The sequence below is a fragment of the Jaculus jaculus genome, chromosome 7, assembly GCF_020740685.1.
Source record: "Jaculus jaculus isolate mJacJac1 chromosome 7, mJacJac1.mat.Y.cur, whole genome shotgun sequence".
Classification (NCBI taxonomy): domain Eukaryota; kingdom Metazoa; phylum Chordata; class Mammalia; order Rodentia; family Dipodidae; genus Jaculus; species Jaculus jaculus.
Window position 1 is genome coordinate 139,773,120 of NC_059108.1, and position 26,599 is coordinate 139,799,718.

Here is a 26,599-nt window from a genome sequence, read left to right on the forward strand (position 1 = left end):
AGTTCGAGGCCACCCTGAGACTACAGAGACTACATAGTGAGTTCCAGGTCAGCCTGGGCTAGAGTGAGACCTTACCTCAATATATATATATATATATATATTGCATTTACCTGGATATCACATGACCTCAGGGTTTCTAATTTGATAAGCCTAGGCAGTTTTGGAATTGCCCTAATGTGATCCTCATGTGGCACTGAGGTTGAGAGCCATTGGTGGACCCTATATCATGGCCTTACTCCCACAAAGAGGCCAATGTGGGTGGCAACACAAAGTAAATCTTGAAGAATCCAGGGTGTAACCCAAGAAGGTTAGGAGAAATACCATGTTTGTACCCTTATCATCCTAACATCCCAAGATCTACACATGTCAAGTCAGTTACTACACTTGACTGCCTCAGTGGTTCATCTTCCTCAAATGTAAACCTGTGTGAATCTAAGAGTATAGGGATTTAAATCTTTTTCCTATTTGTCAGATTGCAGCCTGGGCCACTCCTCTCTTCTTATTTAATTCCAAACAAGTTGGTGTATGTGGTGAGCGAAGCATAAACCCTTACAAGGAAGGTGCTTCACTTCTTTCTTCCCTTTCTCTCTCTCTCTCTCTCCCTATTTGTACTTAGGTTTGAATGGTTTTTCAATGTGGCTCTGGGACTCAGTTGGACAAGGCTCTAATCTATCCCTGTGCCTGTCCACGCTGGTTTCAGTATGTGAAGCTCGGGATAGGAAATCCCACTTAAAGAAGAGCCTCATGTGAAAAGTCCTCATTGCTAGACAAGGACAGAAGGTTTTCACCTGACTCCTTCACTACCACCTAGATGTCTGGTGGTGGAGTGACCACCAGGAGGCCTGAGTTCACAGCAGGGCCATGCACAGACCCTGCAGTCCACCCACCCTCATTCTTTGTAGAGGCATTCCCTTGGCTGCAGTTATAAGAAGGCTGTGATGAGGAATTTGCCAACCGTCTCCAAGGGTCCAAGTCTCAGAGGATCAGGAGGGACAGAGTTAGCCCACCTAGCCAAATTTTCCTCTCATCTCTTGCTCTGTGCTGAGCCTCGGAGCTGTATTACTGTGGAAGAAGCCAAGCTGGACTCTGAAATCTATTCCACTTTGCCCTTGGAGTTGAGTCAGAGACCATGGCTGAATCAACCGCTTTCCCCTCCTGCTGGATCTAGTGCCTTTTTCACTGAGAACAAGGAAATTCTTTCCACCACCCAGGTCTCTATCCTACAGCTGAAGATGCACTTTCACATAAAGCTGGTTTCTTTCTTTGTTTTTCCTTTTTATATTTATAGTAGCATACAAAGAATTGAGTTTCATTATGGTATTTTAATGCAAATTGTTTTTCCTCCCTCATCTCCCTCTCCCTTCTGTTCTAGATTCACTGCCTTCACCCAATCCAGTGGGTGGCCTCTAGCCAGAGAGGGAAGAGGAGAAGGCCTTACCTTCTGAGCAGAGAGTGCCTCCATAGCCAGTGGTGGAACAGTCGCAGGTGGGGTGGCCATCCAGGAGGAAGCAGATCCCACCGTTTTCACAGGGGCGCTCACCACAGGGTCCCTCTGCTTCCAACTGGACGCCTTGGCTCCCTAAAAGTCTAGGCTCCGAGTTGCCATATTTGAGATCCAACATTAATCCTCTGAAGCCGGGCATGGCTTGTACTCCATCCAGGGTCAGTGCAGAAGGCCGAATGTCAGCTGGGACCCCACCAAGGAATAGGTCACTGACTACATCCATGTAGGGCCTTTGGGGCTGCAGCTCCCCAGACTGGCCCTCGCCGTCAATCACCAGCACCGTGCGCAGGCGGTCACGGCTCACCATCAGGAAGTGCCAGCTGCTGTCATTCACTCGCTTGTTGGACAACACGGAGGTCTCGGCGCAGTCCATGCTGAAACGGAGCTGGACGCGGCCATCCACGAGCGAGAGGCAGAGGAAGTCACAGACGCCGCCGTCATCCAAGTACAGCAGCAGCCCCGTGGAGACGTTGGTCTTGAACTGGAAGCTCAGGTCGCTGCGTGTGCTTGCATCCCAGCGGAGGTAGCGGGCCCACTGGTTGGGTAGACCCATGAACTCAAGGCCCAAGCAGAGCCCCACCAGGGATCCCAGCAAGAGGCTCACCTTCAACGTGAAGAAAACCGAATGCAGGGTGAAGCTCATGGTGGCTGTTGGGCCACGGCCCTGCCGAGTGGACAGGCTCTCAGAAAAGGGCTTTGGTGATGGAAAGGAGAGAGGAAGACAAGACAGAGTTGGGTGGTGGGGTGGGATCCAGCCGAGGATACACAGGAGGAAAGACGAACACACAAGAATGCTGGGAGAGTGAGTAAGGAGAGAGAGGGATACACCAGCAAGCAATCCAATAAAAAGGCAGAGGAAAAGTGACAGGGGAATGTCAGGTGGGAAGTGAGGGATTGAAGTGAGGACCAAGTATCTTTCTCCAAGAAAAGATCTCAGCTATCCATGTGGATCCGGAGGCCTTGTTTCTAGGAGGAGAAGGAGCCCAGAATCGGAACAAACTTTTAGCAATGAGCTCCTCCCAGCAGAGCCCCAAATGCCCCGGCCAGGGAGGCTGGGGACAGGACTGAAGTCCCGGGTGCCGTGATGGAGGAGGGAGGGGACAGTGAGACGAGCCAGGTGAAAAGCAGATCCAGGCCAAGGACCAGTCCTGAGATTCTACCGCCTAGTAGCAGCAGGCTGGGAGAAGAGGAGCAGCTTGCGGCTGAGTACTCCGGTGGAGCAGGGTCCAGAGCAGAGCGGAAGCAGAATCAGGCTTCATGGTGGCAGCCAGAGATGGTCCTGCCCATACCCCACCTCTAAGGACTACAGAGGAAAGACCTATAGGGGAAAGGGAAGGAGAAAGGAGAAGAGAGACAAAGATTAGGACCACATGTCAGGGAGGCATTACATCCTAGTGCACAAACATTGATGGTGGGCGACTGCCATCCATGCTGTCTATTCTAGCTATTCTACAACGCCAGTGTTTCAAACAGAACAAGGGCGTGGCTCCTCATGACGCACTCAGCTCTTCCACACATGGCATACAAATATTGTGGGAAATTCCCAAAGCCAGATCAGCACTTCTTTTTGAAATATGAATCTCATAGGGTCACGTAGTCAAATTTTAAATACTAGTATTTTATACAAATTACTCATAACTTTTGCTTATTTGTCTCTTAAAACATTGATTTTTCTTTAATTATTGCTTTCTATTTCAATTTGATGACCCATCATTTAGGTGTAAGAGGCCTAGGACAGCTTTAATTTTTTTTTAATTATTTTTTAAAGCATTTTTATTTATTTATTTATTTGAGAGCGACAGACACAGAGAGAAAGACAGATAGAGGGAGAGAGAAACAATGGGCGGGCCAGGGCTTCCAGCCTCTGCAAACGAACTCCAGACACGTGCACCCCCTTGTGCATCTGGCTAACGTGGGACCTGGGGAGCCGAGCCTCGAACTGGGGTCCTTAGGCTTCACAGGCAAGCGCTTAACCGCTAAGCCATCTCTCCAGCCCCCCACTCTTTAATTTTAAAAAGGAAATATTCATGAAATTCAGCTAGAATATGAACACAGAGTGTAACAACTTTCACTTCTAACCAAATATTGGGAGAAAGTTCTTCCATGGACTTTGACATTAAGAAATTTAGGAGGCTGAGTTTGAATTCCAGCTCCTAAATGTGGAGCTATGAAAACATTTCTTCACCTATTTGAGTTTCTATTTCATCTTTTGTAAGGTAGATAAAATAATAGCCTGTTTATGTGATTGAAGAGAGGATTAAATGAGATCAGTGTGGTATGATCCCACCACAGTAAGCGATCAATAAATATTAGGTTGCTTTCTTTCTTATTTCTGATTATGGGCAGGTATGGGAAGAGACACACAATACTTAGAAAACATATGAAAACTGCCCAGTGAGAAACGACTGATATGGAGGTTTGAATGTCAAGCCACCCTGCCAGAGGCTCGTGTGTTTGAGTACTTGTTCCCTAGCAAGGTAGCACTGGTTGGGAACTTTGTGTATCCTTTAGGAGGTGGAGCCTCGCCAGAAGCAGTATGTCATGAGGGTGGGGTGGGGAGTAAGACCTTGAAGTATTACAGGTGAGACCTCTTTGTGTATGTTTGTTCTCTCTCTCCACCTCTCTGTCTTTCTCTCTTTACTTCCCCCTTGCCATGTGATGATGTGACGCCAGATTCCTGCTCCTGCCATGACTGTGATGGACTCCACCCTCTGGAACTACAATCCAAAATAAGCTCCTTCCTTGAGCTGCTTCTGGCCAGGTACTTTGTACCAGCAGTCAGAAAATGACTGATGCACCTGAACAGCTAAGAAATGCTACAGACCCAGGGCCTATCGTGTGTACTTTGTGGTGGTTAAATGTACCAGCATCCAGTTGAGTTCGAAACCATATTTCTGAGGACAGATGCTGGCCCACCAAATCAAGATAGTAAGTTCTCTGATCATATGGAATGCTCCGTATGATTTCCAAGAGCTATACAAGTTGCTGCTTATTGTCATATTTGATAATTCCCCATGGTTGCCATCAGAGCATCACAGTTCACCACATTTATGATGACAACATCAGCAAAGTCAGTTGTTTTCCTGACTTGACAGAGACAATGTGATCTTTTAACCAGCCCTAACCAGGAACTAACCTAGTTAAGCCCCATCAACATGAACCTGGTTAAATCTGCCATAAGGAAAGCCTTGTTCTGTAGAAGGCTTGTCCAAGCAGTGCTTTCAAACATGTGGCATAGGTACCCCCAGTGGTGCAAGGGATACTTGACTGGAATGTGGATATAGGAATATGCTGGTACCAATACATATGGGCTTGTATGAGCCAACTACTAAGAATTCTAGAATTTTTGTGCTGGTTGATATCACGTTGGTAGCATGAAGTCAAATATGCTAAAAGTATTCACATCACAGATGTAGGTCAACACCACAAATAAAGCCTGTGAGAAGGTGAGACTAAAGAAAAGACATGAAAGAGTCAAGGGAATTAACCATGTAAATATTGAAGAAAAACAACATTTCCCAATTATAGCCAATGCAAAAGTCTTGAGTCTGGAACAGGCTGGGGCTGTTGGGGTGACTGGGTAGAAGGTATGAAGCCAGAGGTAGGTAATAGGAGGCCATGGCAAGAGACATGATGCAGTCTCTGAGTATGTGATTGGTGTGTTAGGAAATATGCCAACCAATTCAAAAGGCAGCATCCCAGAAAGTAAGAGAATGTCACTCTCTAACTCCAGCTCATCCCAGGTACTGCTAGATCAAAGCAGAGTAAAACACTTTTTTCACCTCAAAGGCATCACAAACTTGCCGGGGGGGGAGGAGAGGGGAGGACAAGGGTGCTTTGGGAGACAGTGAATCACAGTGATTAAGAGCCCAAGTGCTAAAACAAGATTGCCTGTTCAGAGGCTCCTTGTGGGGAAGCAACTGTTTAGCCACCATGCCTGCCACAGGGCATGAACATGAGGCAGGAGAATTGAAAGTGCCTGTAGAAAGAATGAACTTAAGAGACACCATGAGGTCCTTAAGACTCCCATTCCATGTAGTGGCCTCCACACAACCTCACTGTACAGAACAGCAATCCTCAGCATCCCCCCTCCACTCTTCCATATGCCAATCCCAGAGGGCCCAAAAAGGCAAAGTAACACCTCATTCATGATCTGGGGAAACCTGTGAATGAATGACAAAACTATTTTGCCTAGGCACACACCTGGTGGGAAAGGATCATGGGAATTTGTAGTTGCCATTATATGCTGTGTGGCTAAGCCTGTCCCTTTAGACTCTCATCCTTCCCCTGCAGCTCAGATCAGCAAAAATACAAATATCCCCCACCATCCCACATTGCAAATTATAAGAAGGGCTGGTCAAGACAAACCAGTCTTGCACTCCTATAGGTGCTAAGCAGATCTCATTCAGGAATGGCATGGCACCTTTAGAACTTGTCAGTTTAGCCTGGACACGTTATGGTCTGTCCACATTCTTTCTAAAGCTCTTCTCTTTCTTTCTTGGATTGAGGATATTCCCCATGGCCTCTAGAAATTTAGATAAATGGCCAAAAGCTCAAAATGACCTTACATTAGGTATCACAGGCCTCTAGCCAGCTGCTCCAAGCATTCATCCCTTACCTGTCTTCATTCCCACAGGGGAACATGCCAGCCTCAAAAAGTAGGACAAGAGGAACCACAGAGCCCTCTTTACCCAATCAGCCCTGAGCCACAGGCAACAGGGGACCAGGTGGTTTGCCCCAGAGCCCACACAGAGGACTCGGGCTGGTACTGAAGTTCCAAACACTTATCTGTTGTGTGGGAATCAACCAGGAGAGGGAAAGTGAATGACATTATCTAATTGCCAGCTAATTTACATAATTATCGAATGGCACACTTTTTATGTGGGGTGAACATCTTTGCAAATGTCTCACATTCCGGCTGCTTGGGAGGCAAGGCCCTCACGCAACGCTGACATGCAGCGCTATTTGCTACAGGAATGGCTCTGGTGATCTGGCTGCCCTTTGCCCTCCCAGCCCCTACGCTCAGCTTCCTTGCTGTCGATCCGGTGGCCATGGATTTACCTGGGCTTGAAACAGACTCAAGAAAGAGTGAGGTCAGAGTCTAGAACAGGATTATTAGGGAAAGCATGATAATGGCTGTCCTCTGCTCAGCCCCCACGGTGTCCAGGTGGGGTTTGCAGCCTTTCTTCTAGAGCCTTCTCATCAGATCCCCTCTGAGGCCCCTCATCAGGACTACACAAGGCTTCTAACGGCTTGCTTTTGGTTTCTGACTACAGGTGTATGGTTCTCGCCCTCAATCTCAGTTTGTGTCATTCAAATAGATTTCATTTTAGTCTCAGGTCACGCTGTCCAGGTTAGCCTATTAGGACACACTAAATCATGGGTGGATGGATCTGTCATCCAAACTGAATAAAATTAGATTTAACACTGGGGCATTTACTGGAATTACTGGGAAAGGACCTTTTTACCATGACATGAAATTCTCAAAGTAAACACTTGGTAAGAAACCCCATTTTACTTTTACACGTGGTTTTGTCTATGAACAAAGATGATGAAGAAATAAGAGCCAAGAGAGGCATTGAGACAGATTTCTAATGGTGTGGTTTTTAAAACCCAGTTGTAATCAGGCCTGAGAATCAGCGAGTCCTAGGATTTTCTTGACACAAATCAAAGCTTATTTTCCTCTTAAGCAAATTTGAGTTGAGCCGTGACCAAGAGTCCTAATGTACACATCCCTAATACTGGACCATCAAAAGCACTGTCTTTCAGGGAATCCCTGGGGCTCACTGGACAGTTAGATCAGCCTAACTGTTGAGTTCTAGAAACAGTGAGAGACGGACTCAAAAAATTGGTGGAGGGCAACTAAGGAGGATGCCTGACCTCTGGCCTACACATACACGCACACGTGTACACACACACATGTAAAAACACACATGCATGCACACACACACCACAAACCTATACACAAAACCCCTGTGTGACAAATCAACAAATGTGTCCATGTGATATGTCCTCATCAGAATCTGGAGGAACACTGTGCGACTTGAAACACTCCCAAGCACCACAACCCTCCATCCTCGCTCGCCCATGTCTTTAAGCAAAGGCATAGGATACAGCGGGCTTCGCAGTGCCCATCATCATCAAAGCCTAGACCAGCAAGCACACACCTTCAGGAGACAGCAGAAATCGCTTATAGTCCATTCACACAGAATGCTGTACAATGGTGAGAGTGAAGACCAGTCTTCATCTCCAGACATAGCATGAATACATCTTGCAAGTACACTGTTGAGCACAGGAAGAGTCAGAAGAGCGTTACTGTATAGGTTTCATTTAAGTAAAGCAGAAAAGGGGCAAAATTATTTACTATGTACAGTTAACCGTCAGAACAGAGGCTGGAGAGATGGCTCGGTAGATAAAGTGCTTGTCAGACAAGACTGGAGGTCAGAGCCCTAGTACCCATGTAAAAGCCAAGTGGATGTGCACCTTAGTAAAATTAAGCAGGCAACAATAGAGGAAGATACCCAGCGTTAATCACTGACTTCCACATACATACACACATGCACCACAAGATTGGAGTACACAAGAACCAAGGAATGAAATAGGCAAGGTGTCTCACATACACATGTTTGAAGATATATGTGTCTCTATGTGTGTATTTTCTACCTGTATATATGTGACATATTTGTATCTTTTTAGTGCTTTATGGCTGCCAGATCACCAAATGTAATCTTAGACTATATGAACCAAAATGTAAGTTAAAGAAGAGGGGAAATGTTCATCCGTGTCAATCTGTTGCTTGTCATTATATTTTTAGTATATGCGCCACTCTTTGAGAGAGGTACAGGTAAGCTGGAGTGTAGTGAATGAATAGGGAGTCCTTTCATTATCTTTTTTTTAAAACCATGAAGCACTCATGTCCTAGATATAAAGATAAATTTTAAAAAAAGAAACCCTGCAAGGCAGTTTCATGCTAATAGAGAAGACATGAGTTTAAATCATCCAAGGTAGACTAAAGATGAGAAGCAGACTGTCAAGTTTGTGCTGGGGGGAAGCACTGGGCAGTCTCCAAGGTCCAAAATAGACCATAAAGTCATGCAGTGGGGTGGTTACAGGAGCCAGTGGTTCTGGAGCCAGATTTCTGGGTTCAAATCTCAAACCCAACACTTGCTGGCAGTGTGAATCTGAGCAAGTCACATAGCCTGTCCTGTACCTCGGCTGCCTCGCCTGAACCATGGTGGGGGCACAGTGAGCTCAAGTCCACAGTCCTTGTCACAGATGAAAGCAAAACCATAGTTGGCTTCTTTGTCACAGTCAAGTCTTTGGAGCTTTTATTCCAGGGATGTGGATGTAACTGTCTCACCTGGCTTGCCTAGGAATAGCAGTCTGGATAAGTGGGCATGTTTAAAGGTATCCCAATGTCACAAGCCACATTAAGATCGTGCCTGAGTCTCCACATGAAAAGTCTTTGGTGGTAGCAGAGTTTGGAGCTTACAGAGACTATCAGCAGTTGCTGGGCAAGATCTTCAGGAGTCGAAAGCATTTTAAATTGGAAAAATGACCCCAGGTTCACCATTGGTCTCTGAGTCAAGTTCTACCTCGTGAGAGGAAGACCCAGAAGCATTCATGTTTCAATCTTTGAAGGAGATGGACTGACTCCTCCTGTTCTAGAAAAGGCCAAACACCTTTGGGGGCATGTGTTTATTACTAAGAAGGTCTGTGCATGGGATGCAATATAAAGGAATAAAGCTGGTGTGGTCAGGAGAGACTTCTCAGAGAAAGGGAGACTTGGTTGCATGGAAACTTGAAGGATGAGGAAACTGGCCAGAAGACTGAGCTGAGTGTGTTGTAATAGGAGGCTTAGGAGAAGTGCCATGAGTTTGAGACCTTCTAGGGGAAACTTAGCAAGTATGAGGTTAGTCAGGACTACATGACAAGACCCTGTCTCAAGAAATCCAAAGCATAAAGTCTAACACAGGGGAAAGAACATGAGACTGAGAGTCAGAACTGGGCTTTTCCCAAACTGTGGGCCAACCCACCATACAGGAAGCTATGTGACCTGTCCAGTTGCTGGTGGTTGAGGAGAACAGTGGATATACCTCCCAGGATGTTATGAACATCAAAGATGACTCAAAGTAAACAACCAACCACATCTTCCTGCCAGATCATGGCAAACTTCAAAAGTTTGTACCCAAAGTAAGTCATGGCATTCATCTCTTCACTGGACACCTTCACTTCACTCCCCAAAAGGTCCCAAGTTGTCTAAGGGACAACACCCAACAACTGCAAACTCTTCCTTACAGAACACAGGACACAGCTTTCAAAGTGCTGACAGGGTGACTGGTACCCTTGGGGCAGCAAGAAACCTGAAAAGCTGGAGTCATTCTCTAGGAAACTTCCCACCTTTTCCCATCTCCTCCTCTGCTTACCAGGGGGCCTCCCCAGCCTGGAGTTCCCAGCCACTGCTTAGAAAGCCATCTGGCTGCTGAGAGAGTTAATAATTTATAATGAAGATAATCACCCTTCAAGATCCTTGCCTCTTGGGACCATTAAAAAAGATTCAGTTGAGAGACTGTGAGTTCTTTACATCAGGGGATGGGGAAAGGGAGAAGGGAAGACCAGGAAAAAAAAAAAAAAAAAAAGACAGGGAGGTTGAGAAGAGGGGCAGACAAGCTAAATGCTTTGCTGATCTTCCCCCTGCAAGAAGGTGAGGGCGGGGGAGAGGGCAATTATTCAGCCCAGGAAGATGATCGTACCCAGCGTTCACAACACCAGCCCAGCAAGAGTGCAATTTATGGGTCTTTTCTCTGAGCCAACTCTCTCTATACAAAGAAAAAAGAAAAAAAAAAAAAACTCAAATGCATGTAAGGGAAAGGGAGAAAGAAGCAGACAAGAGAAAATAAGCCTGCCCAGCAATTATGTCTGGGGCTGCCGGGAGGGAGGGCTTTCTCTGTTCTCTTTCCAGGACACAGTAAAGCTCCCACTGTGCTAATTATTCTCATTATTTGACAAATTCTCTTTTAACAAAGCAAGAGGCTCCACAGCTGGCAGGGAGAGAGCAGAACGGACTGGCAGAGGCTCTGGATAGACTCGGGCTGCATCCAGCCAGACGAGACGAGCAGCCCCTGGATTCACTCTCTTAGAGGGTCGTGCAGCCTGGCACAGCGAACTGAAAATGGACCTCAGAAGAGCGAGGGGCAGTGTGTGTGCCCGCAAGGCGAAGCAAAGGTCTAGGGAGGCAGAACAGAGGCAGGCGTCAGGGCAAGGGCATGATCCCAGTGATGTTGTCTCCGGGAAATTACATTGAGGGTGAGGACCCACATTCAGGAGAAGGCCACTGGCAATCGGGTCTTCTTGTGAACTTGGGAATCCACTGGAAAGGCTGCCACATGGATCTTCTAGCACACCCATCTTACAAGCTCAACAGCAAACACACATCACACTAACTCTGTATATGCCAAGTATGTTATATTTGTAGCCACTTAATCCTAACTGAGACTGTGCAGTGGGAACTCTTATGATCCCTGTTTTAGAAATGAATAAATCATTCTCCCCAAGTCACATTGCTAACAGGAGCAAATCTCAGAGCCTCACTTCCAATAGACAATGTCAGAAAGGACCACAGCCACAGGCAGCCTGTGGCACACATTTGCCCTGTGTGTACTCTAAGGACAAGGCAATTAAGAAGCTCATCATTCAGGGCTGGAGAGATGGCTTAGTGGTTAAGGCATTTGCTTGCAAAGTCAAAGGACCCAGGTTCAATTCCTGAGGACACACGTTTAAGCCAGATGCTCAATGTTGCGCATGCATCTGGCACTTCCTTGCAGTGGCTGAAGGCCCTGGCACGCCCATTCTCTCTGCCTCTTTCTCTCCCTCTGTCTCTCTCATAAATAAAATATTTTTTTTAAAAAAAAGAAGTTCTTCATTCAAATGCAGTAGGTGCTATAGCTATCAGGGACATTGCTGAAGCAAGTTATTTCCCATACCTATGTGCTTCCTATGCTATAGGTAAAACACCTAGGACTAGGAGATGGCTCAGTGGATTAGGCACTTGTCATTCAAGTGTAAGGAGCAGAGTTCACATCCCCAGCACCCACATTAATCCCAGCTGGGTGTGGCCCACTCATACTCCTTAGCCCTGAGGACAAATTCACTAGCTAGCCTAACTGAATCAGAGAGTTCTGGGTTCAAGTGAGAGAGACAGCCTCAGTAAACAGATAGTGATTGAGGAAGACACTTGACATCAACCACTGGCCTCCACATGCATACGGACATATGTTCATGGTTACACACATGCACACCCCCCAACACACACACATGAATATGCATCCACACACGCATGCATGCCACACATATTGCTACATGAGGGGCTCCATACATAAGCAGATGGTCAGGGATCATCCTCATGAGTGTCAGAAGGACTGACTGCCCTCTCCCCTCTCATCAATTTAGACTCAAGGCTCTGCCCCTTCTCCTCTGCCTAAAACCACATGCAGAGCTGAGTTCGCCAGGACTGAAAAAAAAAAATGGAAATAATACTATGAATGAATGCACACATGAATGAATGACAGAACTAAGTATATTCCAGAGTCCATTCTAGACCTTGTCCCCAATCTCCTCCTTCTCCCTCCCTCTCTCTCTCTCTCTTTGTTCAATGTCAGGTTGCCCAGGTCTCCTGACCCTTTGATAGGATATTCAAAAAGTCAAAGCCCTTGGCAAAGGAAAGCTTTGGCTATAAACTGATCAGTTTGACTGTGCCAGTGTTTCTTTTCTGGAGAGGCACCAGCCTCCTAACAGATCATGCCCCTTGAGGAGTACTGCCTCCTCAGCTGTCAGTGCGGCTTTTAAAAATGGAGTCGTCCCTCTTTTATTCAAGTCCCTCCAGTGACTTTTTTCACACACTCAGAATGAAATCCAGTGTCCTTCGTGTGACCATGGTGTTTTCCCAGGCCTGCTACTTTTTTCTCCCTAGTCCCCTGTGCCCCAGGCATAATTTCACCTTAGTGTTTTCCAGATTCACTAATCACTGTCCAACCTCAGAACCTTTGTACTTGGGTTCCTGCTACCTGGAATGCCCCTCCCAAAAATCTTCTCATACTCATTCCCTGTCCTCCCGGCCCCCAGTCCTGTCTCCTTTGAAACCCAAGGTTAGTACTCTCCAGCATTCTCCCATACATTGATGGAAAGGTGGTGCCCTTCCATGTCTTCCTACCCTACCAATTACCTAGGAATTGTGATGAGGAGACACAGATATAGAGACAACCACCTTGTCTTTGCTCAGAAAGTCACCACCTGACAGAGGCAACCAGCAGACAAGAGTCTGAACCAAAAGCACCCTTTGGTCAGATGAATGCTGTTAGCAGCTAAGGAAGGATGGGGAAGGCACAATCACCCTATGGCCTCACCAGTTAGATATCCAGGTCCCTACTGGTCCTCTAACATTGCCAACCAGACAAGGCATGCATTGAGACTTAAATAAGCATGAGGTAGAAAGACAATGGTAAGAAGACACAGTAGGGGAGAGAGGGGAACTCTTTGGACTGTCCCAGACAAGTCATATATTAGTAGATTACCAGGCTTGGAGGGACAGTGGGGATAGTACCCAGCACCAAGTCAGATATAGATAAGCACATGCTGACTGGACTGAGTATAGAAGTAGATGGAAGTTCAGAGTCAAAGAAGAGACTTCTGAGTCAGGCCATTGGCAAACTGGCTCTAGAACCCCATCCTTGACACTGACAAGAGACAGCCATCCCTCCTAGAAGAGGAAGAATACCAGAGCTTGAGAGGGCAGTGGTGACTGCCTCTCCAAACCCCTCTTTCAGTAGATCTGGTAAAGAAGATTTGAGGTTCTCTGAGCAAGTGGCCGGGGTTACACATTTGGACAGCAGAAGTGTCATGAAAGCCCAGATATCCAAATCTTCTAATTAGGGAGAATTCTTCCCTCTTGAACTGTGCATTTCTTCTCTTACGTCACTGAGAGGTTTAAAAAGAACAGGGTAGGGCCAGAGAGATGGGTTAGCAGTTAAGGCATTTGCCTGCAAAACCAAAGGATCCAGGTTCCATTCTCCAGGACCCACATAAGCCAGGTGCACAATGGGGCGCATACATCTGGAGTTTGTTTCCAGTGGCTGGAGGACCTGGTGTACCCACTCTCTCTTTCTTTCTCTGTCTCTGTCTCCCTCTCTCTCTCTCTCTCTTAAATAAATAAATAAATAAGAAGTAAGTAAATATACTCTCCGTTGTAGAATCTGCTTCTCTTTTCCAGATAGATGCAGATCCTAAGAAGAGATCTGCCCCAACATACCTCAGAAGGGGCCCAACTGAAACTAAGGACAACTGGCGAAATAAGCAAGGGTGATGTTTTCCTGTGAACTGGATACCAGCACAAAGGGGAAGGAGATCAATGCAGAGAAAAATCAACTCCTACCAAATCAGAGAGCCAGAGCCTCAGAGGCCCCCAACACCTCAGCACTGAAGCAGACCAAAAATGAACCCAACATGGCTCAGGGAAATCTTGCGGAAGAGGGGGCGGAAAGAATGTCAGAGTTACATGTTGGGTCATGATTTTCAGAGACATTTATCATACTAATAACTGGGGGCTAACTCCACAATGCACGACCCATTTTCAATAACAAGGAGGGTCTAATGGGAGGGGGTAGATCACAGATGAGCCTAAATAATGGTACCAAAATGCCTGTATTTACTGAAAAGAAAACTAATAAATTAAGTTAAAAAAAAAGAAGTAAGTAAATAAATAACTAAAAGAACACGGTAGGGCATGGAAACCCGTAAACTAAACAGCTATCATGTCAGCAATGTAATCCCATGGAACCACTAATGTATTTGCTGTCTGCTGTTGGTCAAAACATCATTATGTGATGCATGACTTCACATTGCCAGAGTTTATATAGCTAAGTGGTGGGATGTGGACATAAGAATCAAGTTTGAGGGGCTGGGCATATGGCTCAGCACTTTAAAGGGCTAGCTTGCAAAGCCTGCCAGCCCGGGTTCAATTTCCAGGACCCACATAAAATGGTTTTCTTTGTGTAAATATACCATACTTAACTTACATAACCCGGAAATCATGTAAAACATCTCTCACAATGTATCTCTGGTAAGCGGTACATGATCACACTTAACCTCCCCAAACCTCAGCATCTGCATTTGAAAAATAAATAGCAGAAGCAAATACTAGTGCCTGCATCAAAGTAGTGTTATATGATGTTACTTTCAGTGTTGAAGACCACGCAAGTGAGGTGACATGGTTTGAATCAGAAATGTCCCCCAAAGGGCTGGAGAGATGGCTTAGCGGTTAAGCGCTGGCCTGTGAAGCCTAAGGACCCCGGTTCGAGGCTCGGTTCCCCAGGTCCCACGTTAGCCAGATGCACAAGGGGGCGCACGCGTCTGGAGTTCGTTTGCAGAGGCTGGAAGCCCTGGTGCGCCCGTTCTCTCTCCCTCCCTCTATCTGTCTTTCTCTCTCTGTCTGTCGCTCTCAAGTAAATAAATAATAAATGAAAAAAAAATATTTTAAAAAAAAAAAGAAATGTCCCCCAAAGGCTCAAGCGTTGAAGACTAGGTCCTCAATTTGCGGCGCCATTGAGAGGTGGTGGAAATTGTACGTGGTGGGCCTGGTTGGAAGAGGTGGGGTGGCCACTGCAGCATGTCTGAGGAGGGCATGTTTTGTACCGGAACATATGCCTGATCTCTCTCTCTCTCTTCCTCTCCTCTCCTCTCTCTCGAGTTCTGTCCCTCCACTCTTACTTCACCTCTCCTTGCTCCTGTCTACCTCTTCACCTTCTGGCCACCATCAACTGAGCAACTTTATTCCACCATGATGTTCTGCCTTGCCACACGTATGGAGTCAAGCGACCAGGAGCTGAAACCTTAAGCCAAAATAAACACCTTCTCCATTTGAGTTGTTTCCTTAGGTATTTGTTTTTTCACAGCAGTGGAAAGCTAACACCCGAAGTTCCCAGCATAGAGATGTGGCATAGAGCCAGCAAATGCCAGCTGTTAACATCATCATCACCACCATTTCAATTTCACCCTTACTCACACTACTTTCTTGAGGCCTCTCCTCAATGTCATATGGTAATTTGATTGTGTTTGAAGACTTCTCCCCCTCAAACCTTTACTATTTACTGTGCAACCCTTGACTCTTAACTTGGATGTATGACCTGCATTCCTTAGATGGGGTATTAGCAAAAAAATAACATGAGGGGCCTGCAATGGACTTTCCTATTCTGCTCACTCACCCTTGCTTTTCTGTCATGAGAACACACCCAGACTTGCCTCATAGATGGTGGGATACAGAGGAGAATCGAGCCATTCTAATTACCTTGGCCAAGGCTTAAGCTCTGTTGAGGTTCTAGACCTCTAAGCTTGGTGTAGCCAAGTCCTTAGCACCAAATTTACTATGAGCACTGACAGTGGCAGAACTTCAAAGCTCATGAGACTCACTATGTGGTTATACTTCACTTTCTCTGGTGTGTTTCTTCTGAAGGGCATCACCACAGACAATCTAAAAGGTGGGACCCTCAGGAGAACACCTGGGCCAGATGGTGCAAGTCAACCACCATCACAGCTTCCACAGGCGGGGATGAGAGTCTAAACAAGGCAACATGTATGGGAACCTTCACAGGAAGCAGCCTTGGAGTAAATGCATGGCCACTAAACAAACAGAAATGATCTCGTGCCTCCTTTAAAAATAGTTGCTAGGCGTGGTGGCGCACACCTTCAATCCCAGCACTCAGGAGGCAGAGGTAGGAGGATCACCAAGAGTTCAAGGCCACCCTGAGACTACATAGTGAATTCCAGGTCAGCCTAGGCTACAGTGAAACCCTATTTCAAAAAACACAACCAAAAAGAAAAATAAGAGCCACCAATGTAGCATAGGTTAGCAATGACAGATTACTTGTTATAAAGGCTAGATCAGTGAAGTGCTGATGCTTGCCATCTCCCCTTACCTATGACAAAAATGATGCTCTGACACAGCGCGTGGCTTGTCCGGGGTCACAGGACCAGTAAGGAACGCTAATGTTAATTTCAAGCATTTGGACAATCAGTCCATGTCTCTATTTTTAATCATTATCTGGGCTCTATTAGATAACACAAGTAAGCGTGCGAATCTTCCTGTCACATGTGCATAGCACACGTCCCTAATGAGTCAGACACAGCCCCAGAGCCCTTCTCAACCCCAGAGTGTAATGCTGCCAAAGACATTCTCTCTGTGAACTGCAAAGAGCATAGGAAATAAAACCTATTGGCTCATCGTTCAGCAATTAAGCGCATCAGAACGGCACACAATGGACTCACCTAGGCCAGACTCTGCCTCTAACAGTGGTTATGATGCAACAACAAAACCCGTCACCTAGGGCTGCCAATGCAGAATTGCAATAAATCAAATAAAACTTCCATTGTCTTCAAAACTTGGGAAGCTCCAAGTCCATCTTTCTCTTCAATGTTTTAGATTTTACTAAATAGTGGAAATATTTTCAGTTTTTTTTTTAAATAGTATCTTTTTAAACCCAAGTATCAAAAAAAATTAATGATTCCATCTTCACAGCTTCAACTTTTGAGCTCCCAGAATAGTTCAGAAATGTTTATTATCCTTTGTTTATGATACATTATTATATAATCAGAGTGAATACAATCTGTAATTTTGCATTAATATCCACACCTTACTTATTAGTATCTATTTATATCTTAGCTTGAAAAAATGTGTGTGCTTAAAAGGTAACAGAGCCTGTATCTTTAAAAGAAAACACACTAAATATTTTAGGAATACATTTTTGTTGTAACAGATGCACAAGGACACACACAAAGGTGAACATCTAAGAGAGGGTGAAAGAATCAACAGGTCACGATCCCCACTTCATTCATTAAAACGCCCACTTATTGATTGACTCAACAAGCTCCTTACAAATAACTGCTACTTTCCAGATGCCCTACAAGGTCCCAGAATCCCTCATCAGAGCTTAGCAAGTTAGGAGAAACCGACATGTGAACAATACTTCTAGAAGAAGCTGATGGGTACTTAAAGAATGAGCAGTTTGGCTAAACTAGGGCACGAGGGGACAACCTAGCAGAAGGAAGGTCATGAGTGAAGACAGGAAATATCTGGTAGGACTCGGGAAGCCACAAGGAATTCTGTCTGGCTGGAATGAAGGATAGGTGGAAGGAAAGAATGGAGCAAAGCACAAGGCCGAGAAGCCACGTTGGACTGCTCCAAAGGTCCTAGGTGGCAAAATGAAGCAGCCTTGGGGAGCCAGAGAGATGTTAGACAGCAGGAAGGGTGGAGTGAGGTAATGTTTTAGATGGCATGGGACCTGCTTTTGAAATGGACATGGGGAAACTGCTAGGAGGCTGTGGTTTTTATCCATGACAGACACATATGGGGCCTGCATTTACTCCTTACACCTTGTTTTTAACCATCCACAGTTATTCTCCACACACCTGCACAGCCAGATTGATCCAAAACCTGAGGCTGCATTCTATCCAGATAGATAATACAAAAGAGAGAGAAAGCATTGTGTGTGTGTGTGTGTGTGTGTGTAAAGTATGTGTGGCATGGTGTCTGATATGATGTGTACATAGTATATCCCCATGTATGTGCAGTTTCATAGACCCTGTACATATGCAGAGGCCAGAGAAGAACATCAGAGGTTCTCCGCTGTTGCTCAGCCATACACTTCCTTGAGACAGAGTTTCTTCCTAAACCTAGGACTTGCCATTTTCAGTCAGCCATCTTCAGTGATTCTCCGGCTTTCCCACCCCGCAGGACTGGGATTACATAGTCATGCCCACATTTTTATGTGGGTGCTAAGAAACCAAACTCAGATGGTTTCAGGCCCTCATGATTAAGTGTCAAATGTTCTTAACCACTAAACTGTCTCCCTGAATCCCTGTGAACTTCTGTTCTAGATGTAGTGCCTTTCCCTTGGTTCTGCCCGATCCTATCCTTCTCCCAGACTCCCAACGGCTGACGACATTCCTGTATAATCTCGTCCTCTAGACCTCCTTATCTTCTCAAGAAGTTTCTTTGATGCCTCAAATCTTCCTGGAGTAAAAGTTCTCTGACTATGATGGCAAAGTGAAAGTTCTGCAGGTACAACCTCATCCTGAAAAGTGAACACCTGCCATTGCACACTCTGAAAGACAACCATTACATGCCAAGCACAGGAGGCTGTTTTTCACATATATGTATGCGTCATGTACTTGAGTATGTATATCAGTGTTCATATGTATGTGCTTGCCTGTACGCATATGAAGGCCAGAGGCCAATGTTCGATGTATTCCTCAGTTGCTCTTCATCTTAATTTTAAGATAGGATCTCTCACTAAACTTACCAACTGGGATAAACAAGCAAGTCAGCAACCCCCAGGAGTCCTCCTGTTTCTGCCTTCAAGCTCTGGGGTTACAGCTACATGCCTCCATACTGGCATTTTCCATGGATACCAAGGATCTAAACTCAGGTCCCCATGCTTGGTGTGGCAGCAAGCACCTTACCCTCTGAGCCATTTCCCAGACTGAGATGGTTTTAAATGTAATTATGTTTGAGGCAAGTACATCCAGGAAGTTGAGATGGTGATGGCCTTCAGGCAAGGTTCTGTAAGTTCAGGTCTACCAGAATCCGTCTAAACCCACACATCCCAAAAATGTGCTCTTTAGAAAACCAGTCCCATAGAAGCTAAAGGAAGAGAAAGGAAAGAGATGTCTGGTTCTGTTTTAAAGATCACAGTCAACAGTAGAAGGCTCCGAGAAGCCTGGCAGAAAAGAAGTTTGGATGACTCTGTGCCAGACTCCTGCTTCTGCAGGTGGACAAACTGAGGCTCAAGATTTTCTGATGTGGCTGTGTATTGTGAGATGCTGCACCCGATGCTGCAAGTGCAGATAAGCGACCATCTGGCAGGGCGATGTCTCATTCTCTATGAATGCCTAGTCATCCTACTTAAAATTCAAGAGGTCCCTAAATATTTGTCAGGTGACGCTATCAAAAGAAAGTCTGGAGCTGTTTTAAATGAAGATGGGCATACCAGCTTATGAATTTTCCATCATTCATTCATTCATTCATTCCCCCAAACATATCCATTGAGTACCACTAGTATGTTCTGTGAGCTGCTGGCCTGAGGATAGAACTATATTTAAGACAAACCAGCCTTTACTCTCAATGAGCTTAGAGCCTCGCTAGAAGGAAAGGTCAAAAACACTGGAAGGTAGTAGGAACTTCTGCAAAGAAACGGGTTTGAGGTATCTCACTCCCATCCATCATTCTTCTAGAGTCTCTCTTTCCAAGGATGGATATATTTCTATTACTGTGTCTCCATTTAAATAGTTTCCTTCCCACGCCCACCCTCTCACTTCCTTATTTGTAGTGCCAAAAGAGAGACAGAGAAAAAAAAAAGCCCAACACCCTGTCAGAGTAAAAGCAATTGTGAAATCCCAAGTATAGTATCGAGCTGTGACCACCTCCCCATGGAACCGTCTCCTGGAGAAGCATCTGCTCTTCTCCAACAGTAGGAAGAGCTCAGCACCTAGAGCCCCATTCAAGGCAATGAGGGGGAAGCTCTTTAGAACCCCTCCCAAAACAAGTCTTCCAGAAACTTTGTCTTGGGTCAACCTGAGAACTTCTAGTGGCATCAGTGTATATGTGAGTGAGTGTGTATGTGTATGTCAGTGTGTGTGTGTGTGTGTGTGTGTGTGTGTGTGTGTGTGTGTGTGTGTGTGTGTTGGTGCCTGTGCGGCTAAATGAGTATCTCTCTGAGTGTGTATAAGTGTGTTCTGCTCACTTAATTCTCAAGGCCAGAACTGCCAGCATTTGTGTGCTGTTCTCTGACCCTCCGTAACCAAGTGTCTCATGAGTCCTCTTCTGAACTCTTTCTTCTGGGCCTGTGGACCTTCCTGTTATTCATATTGACTCCACCCAATTCAAAAGAGAGAGAGAGAGAGAACCTACCCTCTCTAATCAAGTGATTTCTTTACCAAACACTCTTAGTTGGTTCCTTGGATCTCAGGACACCATCCTTTCTACCCACCTTTGTTCCTCTCTCCTTCTTCCTGGCTCTGACTTACCACCTGTGGTACATTAGGTCAACAATACTTACTCCCCATTGCCACCAATCTACAGAGGGGGCAGTATACTTCCTCATACTCTGGACTTTGTACTTTGACCACATGATTTGCTTTGGTCAAAGAAATGTTCACAGGCAGGACATGAGCAATGATTTGAGCAGTGCTTACTCTGTTGCACTTCTGCCAGCACAATAAGAAATTCATGCCTGGGCTAACTCCTCAGTCCCAAGGGAAAAGACCAGAGCTGTGCCAACCAGCCACCCCAACTGTGAAGAATCTAGATTAGCCAAATCCCATCAATCTGTAGACTAATTGATGCTTGTTACATTACACCACCAAGACTCTTATGGTTATTTTGTTAGGTAGTGGTAGCTGACTAATACATCACCTAAGATCACCCTTCCACGTCACTGAGGTATTTAGCTAACCATGTCCTTCTGTGCATAGACTCCAGCCACTGGGCACAGTGCTTCTGCTCCAGTAGCCTACACTTTTGTTCCCACTCCCTTCATAGCCACCTGGCACCCAGCACCAGTATCCCAGAAATCTGTCTACATCCCACCCCTTTTTAGTCCTCCTCGCTAGCATGAGCACAGACAGAGCTTCCCAGTCTCTGTGCTCTTGTTAGCTATCAAACTCTTCACCTCATACCTAGACAAGACTTCATGGTCCTCTCACATCCTGGACTCTCACCAGTCCTCCTCCTTGGAGAAACCTAAGCACATGTCCCTGAGCAGTGGTAGTGTCTAGAAACCAGTAACCACTTATGCCAATGAATGCAGCAATAGCTTTGTCTCATCTCAACCCATTACCCAGAAATCTATAAACATGTCCCCAGTCTACCTTCTTCAGCTCTTCCAAACCCTTTCCACTTTGCTCATCCACCATATGCTACCAGGGTACGTGTTTTACTGAGGGGACCTTCATGAAATCCTATACTTCTTTCTCTCCCTTTTAGCTATCTACTTTTTCTTCTACACACTCCCTTTCCTTCTCAATTAAAACTGGCACCTTCGAGACTGACTTCCATAGTTCCTCCTCCAAGCCTCCCACCTCCCCAAACCCTTGTTCTAGTGATAGATCTCTGCACTCCCTCGACAGGCTCCACTGACTGTTTCCACCCCACCCACTGCTCAGCAGCTTGCCAGGAACCTGAAAATGAAGCATCTTTCCTCCTTCTCAGGGTGTTCTCAGAAATCTTTTTCTCTATCGAAATTCATAATCTCCAAGCCTTCCTTTGCATCCTCATCCTCTGCCTTCTGGTGTCTGGACCTTCCATGTCCCCAGCTCACATGGCTCTGCTCAAAGTCCCAGTGGCTTCTGAAATAGCCAAGCCAAACCTATTCTCGATTCCTTCTCCCTCCTATTCTTTCTACAGCTTCCTCACCCTGGATCCCTTCCTGCAACTTCCCCTAGGCTCCTTGTCATCTTCCCTCTCTCTCCAGATATCCTTGAAAGCCACACCCAGCTGCTTCCCATCTCCTTCCACACTCTGGATATTAGCATCCCCTCATATTCTGTCCACAGATTCCTTCACAAATGACCCATCCTCCCTAGCACTCAGTGCTGGATGTCCCCTAGGCAACTCAGATATAAATGGACCAAAACCAAATGCAGCTTTCCTCCCCCAGGGTCCTCCTTAACAACTCCTTCAGAATTGGTCATCTCCCTTAACACCCTCCTCCTTTCGGCAGGCCCAACGAGCCACCCAAGCATCACACCACTCCTCAGCTGCCTCTTTCACATCCCCGCGGTGAATCCCTCAGCATTATCTCCTACATATTCTTCCCTTCCTGCTCTTTCCTTTCTTCTATACACCCCTCTGCCCTGCCTTCCTATAACCAACCCAACTCACTAACTCAATCCAGACAGATCTCTCGCCTTCGAATATATTGCAGCCTAATAGCTGATCTTTGTACTTCCAGCCTCTCCCACTGCCACCTCTCCTTCTGCGCTGCTTCCAAGCCAGAATTAACTTTCTGAAACCCACATTTAAACAGATCACTCCTATGCTTTTAAAGTAGCTCTATGCTGCAAATAGGAAAGAGTCCAATCTCCTTAGAATCAGATTCCAGAAACAAATAACACTTCTGAAATCCCACCAGATACCAGGCACCATTCTTATCCTCACATTGCAGAAATTCCCTGACACGTCATTGCCTCCATTTCAGAGATGGGGGGAAAAATCAATACTTGAAGGCAAAGTCACTTGTTCAAGGTCACTCAGTAGAAAGTTGAACCAACAGCAATTTGATACAGGATTAAAACCCTCTAGCCAAACATGAGAAAGTTCTTGGTTATCAAGAGAATGATGGGAAGACACTGTGGGAACACGGCCATCTATAAGCTGAGAGGAAAGACCATAGAATAACCAGGTCTACAGGTACCTTGATCTTGGACTTTCAGCCACTAGACTCTAATAATTGGTTATGAGAAGAAAATGTCCTTAGAAATCCTTTACACCCAAGGGACCAGGGTCCCTGGTGCTTCAGGAACTTCTAATCCCAAAGGAAAGAGAAAATAATGATGGGAGATAAATACTCTCAATATGAGAGGTGAAGGAAAAGGGCTACAAATGCAAACAGTGACAATTCCATTCTCCCTACAAGCTGGTCCTAGGGCCTGTGACATGGTTTATTCAAGAAGGATCTTAGAGAGATCATCCTCCTGCCTGAGTCATGATGCTCAGCTAAAACACGATTGAAAACAACAAACTCATAGGCTGGTTAGAATAAAATTTTTACATATATATATATCTCATAACATGAATATATCCAAAAAAAATGTTGAAGGGGAAAAAGATAGAGACTACCCTATGATACTATTTATATAAATTGAAAGAATACTCATGCAGAACAACATAATACCATATGTTGTTTCTTCAAGCTTGTAAATGTATGGAAAAGTATGGAAAACATTTCTTGAGGGATCCTGATAGGTCTCTCTAACACAGGGTTTCTCGACCTATGTACTATTACTAGTTGGGACCAGGTAATTCTTTGCTATGAGGCTGACCTGTACATTGTAGGCTATTGAGCAATGTTCCTGGCCTCTACTAGATGATAGGAACACTCCAAAATTTCTCTAGTTGAGAATCACTACTTTGAGAAGAGAGAGGCCAGTGTACTATGAAGATGGGCAACAGTAATTGTCAAATCTCTACTTACAATGTTTTTATTCTTTAAGAGAAATTACTGGGAACAAAATTACATACATATTTGAGCAATAGGTATATAGAATGTTGTATTTTCCTGAACTTTATAAATTTATAAAATTAAAAGATAACATCTACAATAAGTATCACTTCATTTTAAGAACAGTATCCTTTGCCAAGCATCATGACTCACTCCTGTAATCCCAGCGCCAGGAGGCTGAGTAAGGAAGCTTGCCATGAATTCAAAGCCAACCTGAGCTACAGACTGAAACCCCATCTCAAGAAATAAAAATAAAAAGGGCATATTTTATTTTTGTGTATTTTTAAGGAGAGCATATTTTAAATCAAACAAACAGGAAGAGCAAGCTACGAGTGGGTGGCCTGGGTTGACTGCGTCTCTGAGAAAGACTTATTGTAGATCTAATCTCTACTACCTGTAAAATGTCCTTATTTGGGAATAGGATCACGATAGGTGTTTTCAAGTCCAGCTATGGTCATCCCAGAGCTGGATGTACTCTAAGTCTCATGACTAGTGTGTCCAAAAAGAGAGAGAGCTCTGGCTACAGTACTCAAAAAGAAGATTATGTGATGATGGAAGCAGAGAATCAAAAGATGAAGAACCAGGGCAGAGAGAGCCAAGGATGGATGGTAACACCAGAAGCTATGAAGGAACCTGGAAGGAATCTCCCAAGAGCCTGCAAAGGGAGTAGGACCCTGCCGACCATGGCTGGGGACTTGTAGCCTAGGAACTATGAGAAGATGCTTCCTCTCATATTCAGTTACCTAGCTTTGCCAAAAATGCTTTAAGGAAATCACAAATAAGGAAGACTAGTCACTTTCTCAAAGTTACTGCATCTATGGGAAGATTGTCAACCTCCTCCTAATTTTTGAAGTGAAGATTTTGGGTGAAGATTTCTGCCAACCACTGTGGAGCCCGTATAGTCTGGTCTGCAGGTGTTTAAGGTGCCCTGAGTCTCAGAACTGTCACTGGGGGAGAGTATAACAAGGCAGAAAAGGGCAGGTTTACACCAGAGCTGTCACTGGTTCTATGAATTTTGCTTCAGTCTACTCACCTGAGCAATGTATACCAGAAGCACAAAATGAAAGAGCGTGTGTGAAAAACACTTACAAATATGAACTGTCATTAGGCCCAAGCATCACTTCACACCTGGATCAAGGAAAAGGCAATCCCAGGAAAGATAATTAAGTTGATACCTTTAAAGGAAGAAAATCTATCTTGAATATAATTACTTGATTGGGAAATCTCCATCCAGTCTTTAAAATGAGGAAGGGAGCTGGAAGGATAGCTTAGTGGTTAAGGTGCTTGCCTGCAAAGACAAAGAACCCAGGTTTGATTCCCCAGGACCCATGTTAGCCAGGTACACAAGGTGGCACATAGGTCTGGAGTTTGTTTGCAGCAGCTAAAGGCCCTGGCACCCCCATTCCCTTTCTCTCTCTCTCTCTCTCTCTCTCTCCCTCTCTCTTTCTGCCTTTCTTTCTCTGCCTCTTTCTCTCTGTCAAATAAATAAATAAAAATAAAATATTTTTAAAAATAAGGAAGGTAAATGCATGCTAAAGATGGTATAAAATAATAAATGAAACAAATTAAAGTTTTACATCATGCTCCCTAAAGATTTTTAATCAAACTTGTTCCTGTTTTCTCTTTCATTTATCATCTTGGCAGAAAATTCCCCACATTAGCCTTAAACCCAAAGTGGATTATGAGAATATTCTTAGTTCTATCTGAAACTTTGGTGCCAGGACCAGTCTCTTAGACAGATGCACTGAAGGAGGAAGAAGCTAGGGATTGGCCAAAATTAAAAAAATACAGAATGGAAGGAGACCTGGCAATGCTCACCAGGCTATAAAAACCCGCAACACAAATATGGTGGTGGTGACAGGAAACAGGTATACCCAACGCAAAAAAGAGCATTATGATGTTTGATCTTAACTGACATTTTGGTTGGGTTGACAATTGTCTAGGAGATTGATAAATCACACCTCTAGGTGTGTCTGTGAAAGTATTTCCAGAGACAATTAGATCATAAGAGCTCTGGCCTAAGGAATGGATTAATCTCTTCATGGATTCATAATGTGATTACATTATTGGGAGCTTGTGAAAAGTAGAAGGTGGGAATTCACTGGAGGAAGTGGGTCACTGGAGAGGTATCTTTGAGGGCTACATCCTGCCCTAGCCACCTTCTGTATTCCCTTTCCCCTGTTTCCCAGTCCCTATAATGTGAACTGCTCTGCTTTGCTATCCTCTCTCCACCAAGATACACTGATACCTCTGAAACCATGAGCCAAAAAACCCTTTCTCTCTTAAAGTTACTTATGTCAAGTATGTCATTACAAAGATAAGAGAGGTAAATAATGCAAAGATGCAGTCAAGACAGACATCCCACCCCAAAAGCTCACTATGTTTTACGCAACATAAGTATGTACAAAGAAAAAACAAACAAAAGAAAACACTGTAAATATTTCTTAGTCCATTTTCCCAGTTCTGAAAGCGCTACCATTGGGTTTTTCTTTTCTTTGTAAAGCCATCCAGAAATCAATTTGTTGCCTTCTCTATTTCTAGGTTTAACTATTCTTGTTGCTAGACCAAGAAGTTTTCCCTGGAATCTCACAGATCTCTCAATCTAAGGCCACAGCCATCTCCTGGTGCTCTGCGCCCTGTTTGGGAGTCTGTCTGGTAATAGCCTCCTCCTCCCTACTTGGGTTCTTCCCATTCATAAGGATTAATAGTGCTCCCTGCTGAAGGAGTCCTTGGAGCAAGTTGGTTTTGGCCCCATCCCTTCATTGGTGAGGAATATGGGCCAAGAGACTAAGGCAACGGCCCAAGACATCCTTTCAGCCTTCCTCTCTCC

General features: G+C 45.0%; 1 protein-coding gene across 28 annotated transcripts in view; it reads right to left on the reverse strand.

The window, feature by feature from the left end:
* Nucleotides 1-26,599, reverse strand: part of Nrxn3 (neurexin 3) — a 1,695,425-nt gene that overhangs the window by 1,624,192 nt on the left and 44,634 nt on the right. For all 28 annotated transcript variants that reach the window (XM_045154245.1, XM_045154244.1, XM_045154227.1 and 25 more), the window contains exon 2: nucleotides 1,439-2,822. In XM_045154245.1, coding sequence (XP_045010180.1) covers nucleotides 1,439-2,147 — 709 coding nt within the window. In that variant the 5' untranslated portion in view covers nucleotides 2,148-2,822. The remainder of the gene's footprint in view (nucleotides 1-1,438; nucleotides 2,823-26,599) is intronic.